At 44.4% G+C, this 14,669-nt stretch overlaps 1 protein-coding gene across 2 annotated transcripts; it reads left to right on the forward strand.

Annotated features, from left to right (window-relative positions):
• Window positions 1-2,948: 2,948 nt before the first annotated feature.
• On the forward strand, window positions 2,949-14,357 carry NUDT2 (nudix (nucleoside diphosphate linked moiety X)-type motif 2). 2 transcript variants are annotated; one of them, XM_012721280.1, is made up of 4 exons: window positions 2,960-3,031; window positions 5,404-5,524; window positions 11,212-11,352; window positions 13,841-14,357. In XM_012721280.1, the coding sequence occupies exons 3-4, from the start codon at window positions 11,226-11,228 to the stop codon at window positions 14,155-14,157; spliced, it is 444 nt and encodes a 147-aa protein (XP_012576734.1). In that variant the 5' UTR covers window positions 2,960-3,031; window positions 5,404-5,524; window positions 11,212-11,225; the 3' UTR covers window positions 14,158-14,357. The 2 variants fall into 2 exon arrangements, with proteins under 2 accessions (XP_004677789.1, XP_012576734.1); XM_004677732.2 differs by lacking the exon at window positions 5,404-5,524 and having other exon boundaries at window positions 2,949-3,031.
• Window positions 14,358-14,669: the final 312 nt, after the last annotated feature.

Raw genomic sequence — 14,669 nt, forward strand, 5'->3', positions numbered from 1 at the left:
TATATCAAGAGAGAGAGGTGTCTCTGGTCTCAGTTGCTGGCACAAAGATCCTAAAATCTTTATAATAAGTATAATGAGTAAGTAATAAGAAAATCTTTAGTTCTAATAAGGGGAGACTGGGTAAGTTTCTGGATGGCTCCAGGATGGAGGCTATTAAACAAAAAGACCAAACCATAATTAGAAACTTGGTATTTTCAACCACACTCCTATTTCTCTAAAAAGGAGAAAATGGACTTAATTATCGATAATGACTAAGTGATGAAGTCTCCCTAATAATCCTAAAGTACAAAGTACTTCCAGATTAGAGAACAGATCCACATTGGGAGGGTGACACACCCATTCCATGGGGACAAAAGCGCCTGTTTGGGACCTCCCATACTTCACCCTACCTATCTCTTCACCTCAGTTGTTTATCTGAATCCTTTACCATATCCTTCAATAAACTGGTAAATGTTAAGTAAATTTCTCTGTGCTGTGTCAGAGCAAATTAATTGAACCTGCCGAAAGAACCTGTGAGCCTTCCAACTTGTAGCCAAGAAGTCGTGGGTAACCTGGGAGACCTGTTCTCCCATCTGAAGTGGATGGGAAAAATCTTATGTGACTGAACCCTTAATCTGTGGACTCTATCTGACACTATCTGTGTAGACAGTATTAGAATTCAATTAAATTGTAGAAAACTCAACTGTTGCCCCAGATAATTGATTGGTGAGGAGAAAAGGCCACACATTTGGTTGCCAGAAGTGGCAAAGTAAAGTGTTCCACGTGAGCAGTAAAAGAGACAGGAGGAAAAGAAATGAGGATGAGGATTTTTCCTACATTATAAAAAGACACAGGGAAAAAGAAACACAAGCAGGAACCTGAGTTTTTTCAATATAAATGGTATTATTAGTTTATGCCTATGGAAAAAGCTTCTTGTTTAACAGAATGAGACAATAACCCTAATTATACCATGAGGATGACACTCAAAAGTATAATAAATAGGACTCATATAGCAAAGTTTGTTGAACCCAACTTCTGAACAGGTTTTCTGAACAAGCAAAGGAAACTGAAATAAAAGCTCAGTTAATCTGGAAGAGATCTGAAAAGAGTTTAACTCTTCATTTTAAAAACAAAATCGCAGCCCAGAGGAATAGCTGCTCCCCCTAAACTAGAAAATGAGGGGCTTGTGCCCTAGTGTGTCCTATGGACATACTATGAATACCTAAAGATTTTCAATAATAACAAACCAAAACTTATAAAATGCCATGAGAGGGGCACATCAATATGCTACTCTAGAAAAACATAATTCATATGAAGTCCTGCCATGGAGTTTTGACAGGGTAAATGCTCACTAATCAAGCTATTACTTCCAGCTGTATGAGCTTTATAATGCAGAGTGCCTGATGTTTACCTTACATAAATTGCTTTAAATTGATACTAGAGTGTCAGAAATTCTAATCTGATTCAACCCTTTTAACTTTCCAATGGAAAAGTGAGGTTTGAAAGGGCTAAATAACTGGGGTAGCCTGCCTCCATGAGTTTGAGGCAGACAAGATCAAACCCAGACTCCAGGTTCCAGTTTCCATTACATGTCACAGATCTGCAGGTTAGCTACAAGATGGTGCTCAAACTTTTATGAGTGTAAGAATTACATGACTTCTGTACCTGACTTTACCAACCCTTTTATTCAAGTCATCGCTGAGCTAAGCACTTGATGTAAGGAAGAATCAACAATGCAGAATGGAGTAGAGAAAGGAAACAGCAGCTTTAGTAATGCAATTCTACCAAAACACCTGATGAATGGAGAAGCTTCCAGAGCAACTATTATGTACATTGAAGTAGTGTTAAAACAAAGGAGAAAATGCACTTAAAAACTGGACAATAGTTGTGGGTCACTAAGATATTAAGACAGACTCTATTGGCATACAACAACAGAATGGCTTTTTTTTTTTTTTTTTTAAGCAAAGACTAACGTAGGGAGTGTAATAAAAGTACTTTCATGAAGTGTGGAAAGATCAACGGTCTTCAACTCCTTTTACTAAGAGTAGGGTGCCTTCCTCCTACTCCCATAGGGGAACACACACACATTTTTGAATAGAAGTGAAAATGGTGCAGGACGCAGAGGGGAATCCAATCTGTGTGGCCAGCGAATACTTCCTCAGACTCTACTAAGAAGAAGACACGGTGAGAGGTGTTTGTTTGCCTTGCCTCAAAAGACCTCATAATTATATGAGAAAAGGGTGAATGGGGTTCACAGAAGTAACTTAAGGACGAAATGCATCGCTCTAAGCAAGGTTCGAGCCAGGGCTTTAGGGTCAAAGGCAAGAGGATTTTAAGATTCATAAAAGGTTTTCATGGAAGAGGTGGCATTCAAGATAATTGCTGAAGAAAAAGCAGAGGTGTGGGATGCAGGATAGGAGGCTATGGTGAACTCCGGGACAACTGGGAGAAGCCAACTCCCGGTTCCCTCACAACCGCAGGTCTCCTCAAGCTCTGGCATGGCGTCCCGCGGACCCTCTTCCTCCGGCCAGGCGCCGTGGTTCCCAGCCTGACATGCCCCGCCAGGTTGCCCCCTGCCCATTCTCACCTCGGAGCCTTCCTCCTCGGCCAGCCCTGAGGACTGAAGACGCCGCATACAGGAGACAATCCTAGGCAGGCGACCGAGAGCCCTGTCAACTCTCGAGCCGAGGTGGCAGCTAGGCCGCATCCCCATAGCAACGCCGCCAAACGCTGGTTCGAACGCCCGCGCTGACGCCCGCGCGCCAGCAGGCCCTCACTACCCACCAATGGGCATCGAGGGATCGTGTGGACGTTTACCGCCTTCTCTACTGGAAGACCAATCAGAGGTTCGAAGAAACGCTCAATTTCCGTCTTTCAACCAATCATGCCACTTGGGTGAAGATCTCGCGACATTCTAAGGAACCTTTGAGGCGGGTCGAGGAGCCCTCTGCGGCATTCAATTGATCGCCCACCGCACGGCTGAGCGCTCCCGATTGGTCAGCGTACTTTCGGTTTCCGTTCAAGACCCGCCTCCTGCCTCACTCTGCTTAGGGTGAGTATTCTTAGAGAGGACCCTCTAGTATTAGTTCTCCGTAGAGCGACTGAGGCTTGGAGGGTTGAGTGCTGCATTTACTGTCCTCTGGCTGCTGCAGCATCAAGGTGGACGCGCCCTCCTCAAAGCTGGCAGCAAGGCTTGGACACGCCGGCCCCAGCCTCGTGCAGGACCTGTTTTCCTGTACGGGAAGAAGGGTGGGTTCAGTGACCCTGGAGCCTTGCTTGCCCCTATGCTAGTGCGGATGGGGTGGTCGTCGTATCTCAGTTCTGGGTTTAGGTTCCAGCGGTCCGAGCACCATGTCTTCCCCTCTTTGCGTCGCATTTATTCTCGTTACCCTTTAAACCCTGTCTACTTTCCAAGAGATCTTCTCTAATTGCTTCATTTATTGAATAAATAATGTGACAGTTACAGAAGTAAACCACAGATTCACCACCTAGAACATAATTTCTTCTTTCTCTGTTCTGGCCTGGTTTGTTGCTCTGGTTTGTTGCTACATCTTTAAAAAAAAAAAAAAGTTAGGTGAATGACAGCTCAAAATAAAGGGAATGCAATCAAATGGCCAAATCCCTAATCCCTAGAGTATAAAGTAAAAACAAAGGTGATGGGAGTCAGACGTGCTTTGAGCGACTACTAGACCCAGTTTCCCCTTTTCCTGGGGACTGCTATAATCTCTGAGCCATGGTTTCCTTTTTCCTCTTCTGAAAAATGGTAGTTTGACCCTTAAACAAGCCAGGGGTAATGGGATTCCTACATCGCACCCCTTCCACCCCATTAATTCTAAAACCCGCGTATACTTTATAATTGGGGCGGAGAGGGCCAGCAGCACGGGAACTCAACCTGATAGAAAAATATACTGCCCTAAGTGAACCCTGACAGATCAAGCCTATGTTGTTCAAGAGTTGAGTCTGCTAGCCAGTGGAGTTCAGGCCACATTTAAGAGTCAAGTATATTACTCAGTGGGGCCAGTAGTTTTAACTACTTGAGTACCCAATTTAGCTAAAAAATTGTCAGTTAAAAAAAAAAACTAATAAGGAAATAAATCTGTTCTTCAAAAGAGATGTTTTTTTCCTACTAGCTATATTAAAAGGAATTTAGCTGTGGACCTTATACATAATGCATATACATGGTGTAATGAACAATGTGTGTTCACTAGCAGTTTTGTGGGAAATATGAAAAGTACTTTCTTTATTAAACCCCAGTAATAATCAAAAGTCACTAAGAGCCCATTAAAACATAAGTTTTTGATGACCTTTTATAATCCAGGAATACGAGTGACTTCTATATTCTATACTTCTTATATGCAGACCTTATGAATACTTTTTTCTTAAACTACAACCACCCTAAAAAGTAGGTAGTTTAGAAGAAAGAAATATTTTGCTCAACAGTAACACAGTTGTTGAATTAGGAAGATAGTTCTTATTCACTGCAAAGCCAGCTGTGCTTTTCAGTATTTGTTCCATGCTATTTCTGACTGAAAGAGGATGAAAATACTAGTTGCATAGGCAGCAGACAGAGGGAGGTGAGCTGAGGTACCTGTGATGAAAACAAAGTCACTAATAGTTAGAAAATTCCACCTTAGGAAATGAAGAGATGAAATGAACTCATTCACTGAATTGTGAATTCATCTGTCCACTTGTGAGTTTTCCATAGCATTTCAAATCAACTTGTCCAAAACAAATAACGAGCTTACATTGCCCTCTCTTCAACACCTACTTCTCTTTCATCTGGTTACTCAAACCAGACATGTCTCTCCCTTGGACAATGAACCATCAGAGTATTGATTTCATCTTTGAGATGGCTTTTAAATTCATCCCTCCTTTTTCACTTCCACTGCCTTCATTTAATTCCCTATGGTTGGTCATCTGGACTGTTGGCAATAGGCTTAAAACTTGTAGTTTTCAGTCTTCTAGTTTTCTCTCTACCTGCCTTGCTGCCAAAGAGTATAATGTCAACCTGACCATATTACAGCACTGCCTAACACCAGCCAGTGCCTTCAGAATAGAAACTAAGCTGCTAATCAATGGAATGTCATCTTGTGCTAGAGGGTCATTGCCTACCCTTCCTGCTGTGCCTGAAGTATCCCTTACCTCCATCTTTATTCTGCTTGCTAAACTAGTCAGCCTTCAAAATCTTAATGGGATAATCGTTCCTTTCCACTTTTTCATCTTACACATAATTTATCTGTTTGAATATCTTCCACTTCACAAGGGGGTGAACTCCCAGAATGCACACTTTGTAGTCAGGATCATATCTACCCTTCAGTTCCATAATACTTCTGGGCCGTGGGACACACTCCACAGACATTAGGACATTAGAGGAGTAAATGAATCCCTTCAGGCTCTAATTTTAAAATTCTGTTTGCTTTCCAGAATTGTACAGCAGATGGCACTAATAGGCCACTTAACAGATCACCTTCACTAGCAATGACTTTTGTCCCAACCTTGTCTGACTTTGTCCTCATCCTCGACACTGATACTGTTGTCATTACAGGTAAAATCTCCTGTTTCCTCCCTTAGCCAAATAGCACAGGAAGTAAGATGACTCAGCAGCTTAGTCTCTGAGAAAAGAGAGTGGCAGACATCCAGGAAGGGGTGCATTTAAGGGGATATAATGTTTCAATTTATTCATGGTGGTTAGGGACTTTTTTCTTTCCCTTTTCTCTTTACTGTTGTTACAAGAAAGCTTTATTCATGTCTACCCCTCTGAAAGGGGGTTAGGGGATCTGTGAAAAGCCGTGGTATGGGTGTGAGTAAAAGCTGAAAGTCAGGATTCCCTGTGGGCTAGCAGAGTTACCCTCCCCATGGCAGGTGGCCTGCGCATATTTCCTGGATACCAAGCACCCTGTGTTTGGTGCTCCTTTGCTTCACCAAGGCTAACATCAGGGGTGTTCCCCAGGCTCCCTGGTTTGGCCTTGAACATGTGGTTTTAGGTTCTCACATCCCAGAAAATAGCAGAGGAGACTCAGAAACCCCTTTCGATAAGCAAAGAGTAGGAGCTTCATACTATACCTTACCCCTTCAGAGTCATCTGTGAGTACCAGTGTCTTCATACCCCACTCTGAACTCTTCTGTTGAAAATATTCTGCTCAGACATCTTAAAAATCCACCATGTACATATAGATCAAAGACTAGGGATTTCGAAACTGGAAATAATTTTGTAAATCATTTGCATGTCCTTTCTCATAGCCAATTTGTACCCTAGTAAGCTCTGTAGTTTTCACCATAGGCATAGCTGTGCAAGTAATGGAGTTGTCATTACTTGGATTCAGATGTCCCCATTCACAGATCAGTTGTGTCTTTAAGCAAGTATTTTAACCTTTTTGAATCTGTTTCCGCCTGTAAACTGCAGATGATAATGTTTATTGTAAAGGGTTATCCTGAGCATTAAGAGAGATAAACCTTGACCCTCCCTAGTAGCACAGTAGGTTGGAGCACTGCACAAGCTAACTTCAGTGTGAGTTCTATCTCCACCCTGGAGGTGATCCACATGGCGCAGCAGACCTTTCCTCTCTCACCCATTGCTTCCCTCAGCAGTGTACTTTGTCATCTGCCTGTTCTACTCCCCACTCTGTTTCTGGTGAATCCTCTCTCCACCCCTGCACCTCTTCCCTGTACTCCAGTTCTATATGCATAAATAAATAAAATCTTTTTTTAAAAATTAAAAAAAAGGCCCTCCCTGGTGGTGCAGCAGGTTAAAGCACAACACCAAGAAGCTAAAGCCACTTCCACATGAGTTTGATTCCCGCCTGCCCCGGAGGTGACCACATGGGCAGCAGACCTCTCCTGACCTGCCCGCTGCTCCCCTCAACAGTGTACTTCGTTGATCTGCCTGTTCTGCTCCCCACTCTGTCTCTGGTGAAGCCTCTCGCCGCCCCTGAGCCTCTGGCCTGTACCCTAGTTCTGTATGCACAAATAAATAAATCTAAAAAAAAAAATTAAAAAAAAAAGTTAAAGCTTGCACAGAGTGGCTGGCACAGATGCTTGATGGTGTGGTGGCACCAAATGCTGTTTCTGTTAAAGGGATTTCAGGTTATGAGGAACAAGTTGGTGAGAGGATTTGGGGAGCTCTTTTATGTATTTGCAAGTATATTCTTGTAGGCTTTGGGGCTTGAGCTGTGCTTGTAATAGCACTGATTCATTTGATGAAACACTGGAAATCAACAAACCAGTAGAGCCATTTATCTGTGAATTCTTTTTTTGGCACCTAGGTTCTGAATCTCCTCAGTTGTGAGGGAGCTATATATATGAGAAAGCCAAGAGTGCTTTTCCTTAGCTTCTGGAACCTTCTGGTGACATTGAAGTTTTTTTTGTTGCTGTTGTTCAGATTTTTTGTAACCACCTAAGGCACTTTGTCACTTTTCTGAAGTGTGAATTGCCTGCTGTCAGCCTGGAGTTCTCACCTCTGCAATCCTGGCTGCAGGCTTATTTGCATATTGGATGTTGTGTTCTTTAACCCCCTGAGGTTGGAATCTACTTGGAGTCTGTGTGTGCATGCCTTGCCTATAAGTGTATGTATGTAGTGAGAGAGAGCAGCATAGACAGACAGACAAGGAGGAAAGAAAGCTAGCTACTTTCAAACCCCAGGACAGTTTCAGCTCCCTGGTCTCCAGAAAAGCAGAAAACCTCCCACAATAGCTCCATTGACTTTTATGTAAATGGCACTCTTCAGGAAAACACTGGGCTGTTTCCCAAGCCCCAGAACATACCCTGAGCATTTGTTTGAGTGGGAGGTGGGGAGACAGTTCTGTTGAGTCAATGAACATATGTTGAGGGCTGCTGTGCTAGGTGCCAAGGAGCTAGCTCAGCGTCTGGCTCTTCCCTGCCAAAGGCCCACACAGATCTACCATACACGTGTGCTTGTGGTGCCTTTGCTCAGTGTCCACTTAGCTAGGCTGGAACTGAGTTTCCCAGGGCTGCCTTCCTGTGTGGTTCTCAATTAGGGTTGACCTCCAGAAACTCTGTGTGAGATTTGGAAGCTGAAGTGAAGTAGTAGCAGGTACACCCTCAGGAGCTGCTGCTTGGCGTGGAAGCGGTGCGTATGCTTTTTGACACAGACCTGTTGGCTTATTATGTTGGTGACAGCACCCAGCCTGCAGGCCCCCAACCCCTGCTAAATCCCCTTCAGCTTCTGAGTCCTGGACCAAGTATCCATTCAGCTCTGGAGCCAAGAGTTCCAGCTTCTCTTGTAGGTCACCCACGTCAGTGAAATTGGACACAGTGGAGGAAAGTTTCAGTTTGCCTTCAGGAGTTCAGTGTCCTTGCTGGGCCTGTTTTGCTCTCAAAGGTTCTAATTTACCCTTGCTTTCCTCTACTTGGTTTCCAGCTCTCCTCAACTGCTGGCCTCCCTGGCCTTTGGAGAATTCAAGCCTAACAGCAATACAGAGGCGGTAGAGTTGCATGGGTTTCTCTGTCAGCTTCTATAATTGTGCAAGCTCTACTCCCCACATTAAATCCTTAATATTTTGTTGCTCATTCTCTTGCTAATCCAACATTAGAGGTTTATGCAAGTCATGTTAGGAACCCAGAAAATGGAGTGATTAGGAGCCAGGAGGTTTCAAAACAGAGGTGGCATCTAAATTGCTTCTGCAGTATGAATAGGAGTTTACATGTGAGAGAGAGGGGAAAATTCTAGAGAATAGCTGCTTCAAGGCAGGCAGTTGAAAGGACACATAGACAGTTCTAGCTGTCTTCTCTTCGTTCGAGAACATTGGTGTAAAGTGAGCATCGTTGAACCTTGCTTTTGATCCAGCCTCTTCTGGTCCTGTTAAGATGAACCATTGTTTGTCTGGTTATTAGGTGTGATTATATGGTGATGATGCCCATTCCCATTGGTAGCTACTCAGATACATTTTTACTAGGGTTCATCTTTGTCACTACCCTAAACTTCCTACCCATGGTTTCTCATGGTCTCACAGTGAGGGCTGTCTTTTTTAGCCCCAATCATTGTTCCTCCTGCAATTTTAGGGTGGCAGTGCTATTCAAGCACTTTTTACCCTATACAGGGCTCTGTGCCCTCTAGTCTTGGACTCCTAAGCTTATCTGTGGTTCCAGTGTTCATTTCTTGGGCTGTCACTTGAGACAGGGGCAAGGTGCCCCATACCTAAAACTTGCTAAGACACTGAACACTTGATAAGGTTTAGGGGGCATAAGATCAGGTACCTATTTCTACCTGAACCAGGAGCCACTAATTTGAAATATTTGTTCACTAAAGCTGTGGAGACAGAGTGCTTCCTTCTGACTTCCAGAAAGGGTATAGTTCTTGGCATAAATAGGAAGACAGGGGCTTAGAACACATTGTTTAATAAAAGTCTGCTACCACTTTACATATGAATTTTTAAACTCAAACAGGTTTATAATATAAATATTATACTTTTTTCATTTAGCATATCTGAAAGTTTTTATAAGCAGCACATTTGGCTCTGACTCATTTTTAATGGCTTCATAATATTCTACCATAGAGATATACTGCATATGATTTCATCATTCCTCATTGATGAAAATTTGTTTCTGCCACTTTTTTTTTGTAGCTCAGACAAGTTTGTGATGAGAAATATTGCATGTACATTATAAATATAAATTTCTGCACCTCAGACTGCCTAGAAATGGAATCAAAGGGAGTGTGCATTTAATGTTTTGATAATTCTCACCAAATTGTCCTCTTAAGAGGGTATGCTAATTTGCTCTCTTGCCACCAGTGTATGAAAGATAGACCTTTTCAAAAACTTCCTTTGAGCTTTTTCCCAACCCTTAAAAATTTTCATTACCGGCTTCCAAAGGTCACAGTGTTGTGTGTGTGCCTGATCTTTTGTGGAGGAAGAACTATTCCCTAGAGTAATGTTACCCCCTATTGGCAGTTATCAGAATTGCCCCAGGACAGATTGCAGTTTGAGTTTGTTTTTTATGCTCCTGACAGACCAAGCTTATCTTGACTGAACTCCAGCCAGGGGGCTCTGGAGTCCACTTGAGGGCTCTCGTGGAGTGGTGCTAGCCCCAAGCCCCAGCTCCATCTTTGGCCTTGGAATCTTACAAATGAGACACTGCTGCTATGGGCCTCTTCCTGCCTGGGCCATTCGCCCACGCCTTCACTGCATCTGTGACACCTGGCTGTCCCGCTCTGCCATCCCACCTCAGGACCTTTGTCCGTGCTGCTGCCTCACCTGGAGCGTACTTACATTCCTGCTCTTTTCCACTGTGCCTTTTACTCGTCCTTTGCTTCTCTGCTCAAGCAGCCCTTCTACCAGGAAGTTAGCTGCCTTTGACCCCTCAGATGAAGTAGGTTTCCCATCACACATTTTTCCTTTCCAGCACACACCTTACTGGCAATTATTTTTTATTTTGCTTAATTGTCTAAGTCTTCCTCTCCCAGTAACTATAAGCTGCATAAAGGCAAAGTTCCAGCACAGTGCTTATTAGTTCATATGGAATGAACACGAGACAAATTTTTTAGCAAGCTCTTACACAAAATATCCTCCATATTTTTGTTACCTTGAGTCTATGTTCCCTTTCAGATGAATTTTTTTCACTTTGATAGCTATTTCTACTTTCTTTTGTAATTGTTGACATTTTTTTCTGGACATTCTTTCTGAAAAAAGACTAGATGAAATGGAAAAACTAAAAATATGCATTCTTTATTGTATCACTGATTATAAAATTATTGTTTTCTGTAAATTTCCAAATAGTGCAGGAATATATGGAATAGAAAATAAAAGTTTCTTCATAAGCCCATCCTCCAGAAACACTAGTAATAATGTGTATCTTTTCATATTTTTTCTATGCATATTAAAATCGATCAAAGGCTTATTATGTACTAAGAACTATCCTAAAACACTTTACAAAAGTTAGGTCATGTAATCCTCACAGCAGTCCTTTGAGATAGAATCTATTATGTCACAGATGAGGACAGTGTGGTACTGCATCTCCCATTCCTCACATCTCTCTGGTTTTGGTGTGTAAGGTTCTGAGGCTCTCCGTTCTCTTAACATACCAGTCCTGTGTTCCCTGTGTTTTAGCAGGAGACCTGGAGGTAGATGCTGCTTCCTGGCCCACCCTCCCCCACCTGTCCTTGGTATGCTGCCTTTTTCTGTAGGTAATGAGGTTACGTAGTCTGTGTTGCTCTCCAACACCAGCATACAGTGTGTAATCTTCCTGTTGTGTAAAGTATCCTGCATCTTCTTTAAGTCCTCAGCTAGACCATGGCCCTGAGAGCATGTGGCTTGATCATCTTCCGAAGACGCCTCATCCCCAAGAAGGACAACAGTGCAATTGAATTTCTACTGCTACAGGCATCAGATGGCATTCATCACTGGACTCCTCCCAAAGGTGCGGGGCCAGCAGGGCCAGCGGGGCTGGCACTTGGGGAAATGCCAGGCATTGTTTTGAAATCCACTCTGCCAGGCCCCTGCAAGGCTTGCTTCTCCTGACTGCAGCAGAAAGGGGGTGGTGGGCAGGAGCCTTGATCCTTCCAAGGTCTACGGGCCAGACCAAATCATAGCTGGAAATAGAATTCTGTGATTGAATCCCAGAACAGAAGCTGTACCTGTTTTGTTGTTGTTGTTATTTTAGCCCCCAGCCTCTGGGTGAGTGGCTGGGTAGGAGAAAGGAACTGGGAATGCCGACCTTAGCCTTCAGTCATTACTGGGCTACAGGTCAGAAGCCCGGAGTGAATCGTCCCAGAGAGAGGAGCGGGGACTTTAAAAGAGAGTAGGATGGGAGAAAGGTGAACAAGGATCCAGGGTTAAAGGAAAACAGAAATGGGAACAGGAAATTCATTTTGCACATTTGAGTTTCACTAGGGAGAAACAGGTGAAAAAAGGGACAGAAGTGTCATAAATACTATGAATAGGAATATTCACACTTGTCTCTTTTCTTTTTTTTTTTTGAGATTTATTTATTTATGCATACAGAACTGGGGTACAGGCCAGAGGTGCAAGAGCAGTGGGAGGACTCACCAGAGCAGAGCGGGGAGGCAGATGGACAAAGTACACTGCTGAGGGGAACAGCAGGCGGGTCAGGAGAGGTCTGCCGCGCCATGTGATCACCTCTGGGGCTGAGGATTGAACTCACACTGAAGTGGCTGCACCAAGCTTGACAGTGTTGTGCCTTAACCCACTGCGCCACCAGAGAGGGCCCTCTCACAGTAAGATTTCAAAGGACCTCTCTTGATTGTTTTCCTGCTTGAGCCTGGTGTAGACATTATCAGGCTAACATCAGTGGGTAGAATACTGAATAGATGCTGTTAGGAAGGATGTGCTCAGAGACTCCTGAGGGAAGTTAGGACTCCCGGGTTAGTGTCCACTCTATCACCACCTGCATCCTTCTGACCTTCCTCCCCCAAGCATCACCTGCCTTTGTCCATGGCTGTGTGAGTTGCTACTCAGAGAATATTGCCCAGAAGCCATGAGCTGGACTGGGTTTTTAAGTGCTAAACGCCTGGTGGTTTTCTGTGGAAGCTGTGCTACAGCAGCTGACTTCGGGCACTACTATGAGGAATCTGGGAAGGCGGAGGGCTAGGGTAGCCTTGTCCAAACCGAGGAGGGAACAGCTAAGAGTTGCTGCTCCCCATGAGCTCCTGAACCAGGAGGCCCCCAGCAACTTGCTGGAGCCATGTGTTGACAGAGGTTGCCAGACCCCTCCCAGTCCTTTTTGGTCCCTCTGGGCAAGCTGAGAATTTGCAGGGAGGGCCTAAGGCAAAGCCGAGGACTGCTCCCAGTCTGCAGAGCTTCAGGTTCTCCTGAAACAGTTTCTTGGCACTGTCTGCTTAGGCTTGGGTCTTGCCAACAAATTTTCTTAGAACTCAGCTTGTCCTTAGTCTAAGTTCCCATCAGGCCTTTCCCTATGAAAGTGGAATCTGGCCTTGCTCAGTTAGAAAGATGAAAACAATTTAGAAAAGCCTTGATAGCTACTTGGAAACAGCTGCTGGTGCCGAAGTACAGGGTTTTGAGCCTGTCTGTTGGCCCCGGGGCTTCGGGACCAAATGCAGACAGTGTTAAGTCCTTACTGTGGATTGTAGCTGAAGTGCTGCCTCCTCAGTGATCTCCCACCTGCTAAGAGGGACCGTCTCCTTTGAGAAAATCACTTTAAGGTCTCCAAGGGAAGTGTGGTCCTTGAGAACATGTGTAGGGCCGCAGCTACAAGCTTGTCTTTTTCCGGATGGCAGCAGACAAGAAAGCAGGTCATGAAGGCCATATGTGGGGTCAGGAACAAACAGCAACAGGTACACAGGTAGCAACAGTGGCAGTGTCTAGCTGCAGCACGGACCCCACCCTGTGAGTGCCTCCCCCCAGCCCTGTTAGCTTTTATATAATTTATAGACAAAACTGGCACAGGGCCAGTTTTAAGCCTAGTTTACAGAAATAGTGTTTGCACATGCTAACTAAATACATATTATTTACTGCTTTCCACACTGCAGACTACATCTCAAGGCTACATGTTATCTAGTAGGTCACCTGTGCTGGAAGATCATGCTGAGAAACTCAGAAACCCTGAGAAAACCCCGTTTTTCCCCACAGGTCCTCCACATGGGATGAGAAACTCCAAAGAACAAGTAAATAGAGGTCTGAGGGAGGCCATCTCTCTCACCATAGAAGAGCAGAGTATTCTAGGCCAGTTTTGCCAAACATATGGTCTGTTTCACTTTGCAGAGATGGAGTGAGGAGAGATAGCCCAGACACCCAGAGCCAGAGATTGCCAGTCCTTAGGCTTCATTTAGTCTAACAACACCTCGAAAGGTCACCTTTAGGTCATCTTTAGGTCATCTCTCGGAAAATCAGCTTGTTAAAATTTTCTCTTCCTCTTTTCTCCTTACCAGGCCATGTGGACCCAGGGGAAAATGACTTGGAAACAGCTTTGCGGGAGACAAAGGAAGAAGCAGGCTTAGAACCAGACCAGCTGACCATCATTGAGGGGTTCCGACGGGAGCTCAATTATGTGGCCAGGGAGAAGCCTAAGACAGTTGTCTACTGGCTGGCGGAGGTGAAAGACTGGGACGTGGAGATCCGCCTCTCCCATGAGCACCAAGCCTACCGCTGGCTGGGGCTGGATGAGGCCTGCCAATTGGCTCAGTTCAAGGAGATGAAGGCAGCACTCCAAGAAGGACACCAGTTTCTCTGCTCCAAGGCGGCCTGAACTGATGAGAACAGAGTCATTTACCTCAGTAGGGTCCTTGGGGAACCCATTGATAGCTCTAGGGAAGGTTTAGTCTTTCGCTCATCACAGAAAAGAGCAGATTGGTTACTGCAATCAGCTGAGCACTCTCAGATGCGAGCAAACAAAAATCTCAGCTGGTTAGAAAGGTGAAGGGAAAATAAAAATAAATAAATAAAAGACCAGGCTCAGTTAAATGCATCCTTGTATTTTTTTTAAAAGATTTATTTATGCATACAAGAACTTGGGTATAGGCCGCAAGCGTGGGGGTGGTGAGAGGCTTCACCAGAGACAGAGTGGGGAGCAGAACAGGCAGATCAACAAACTACACAGCTGAGGGGAGCAGTGAGCGAGACAGGAGAGGTCTGCTGTGCCAGGTGGGTCACCTCCCTGGTAGGGGATCTCACTCGTGCTACAGTGGTGGCAGATAGCTTCAGAGTGCTGTGCTTTAACACCTTGTGCCATCCTTGTACTTTATAAGTACACATCAAGCA

Source organism: Condylura cristata, unplaced genomic scaffold, assembly GCF_000260355.1.
Source record: "Condylura cristata isolate star-nosed mole 26May11 unplaced genomic scaffold, ConCri1.0 scaffold00006, whole genome shotgun sequence".
NCBI lineage: Eukaryota > Metazoa > Chordata > Mammalia > Eulipotyphla > Talpidae > Condylura > Condylura cristata.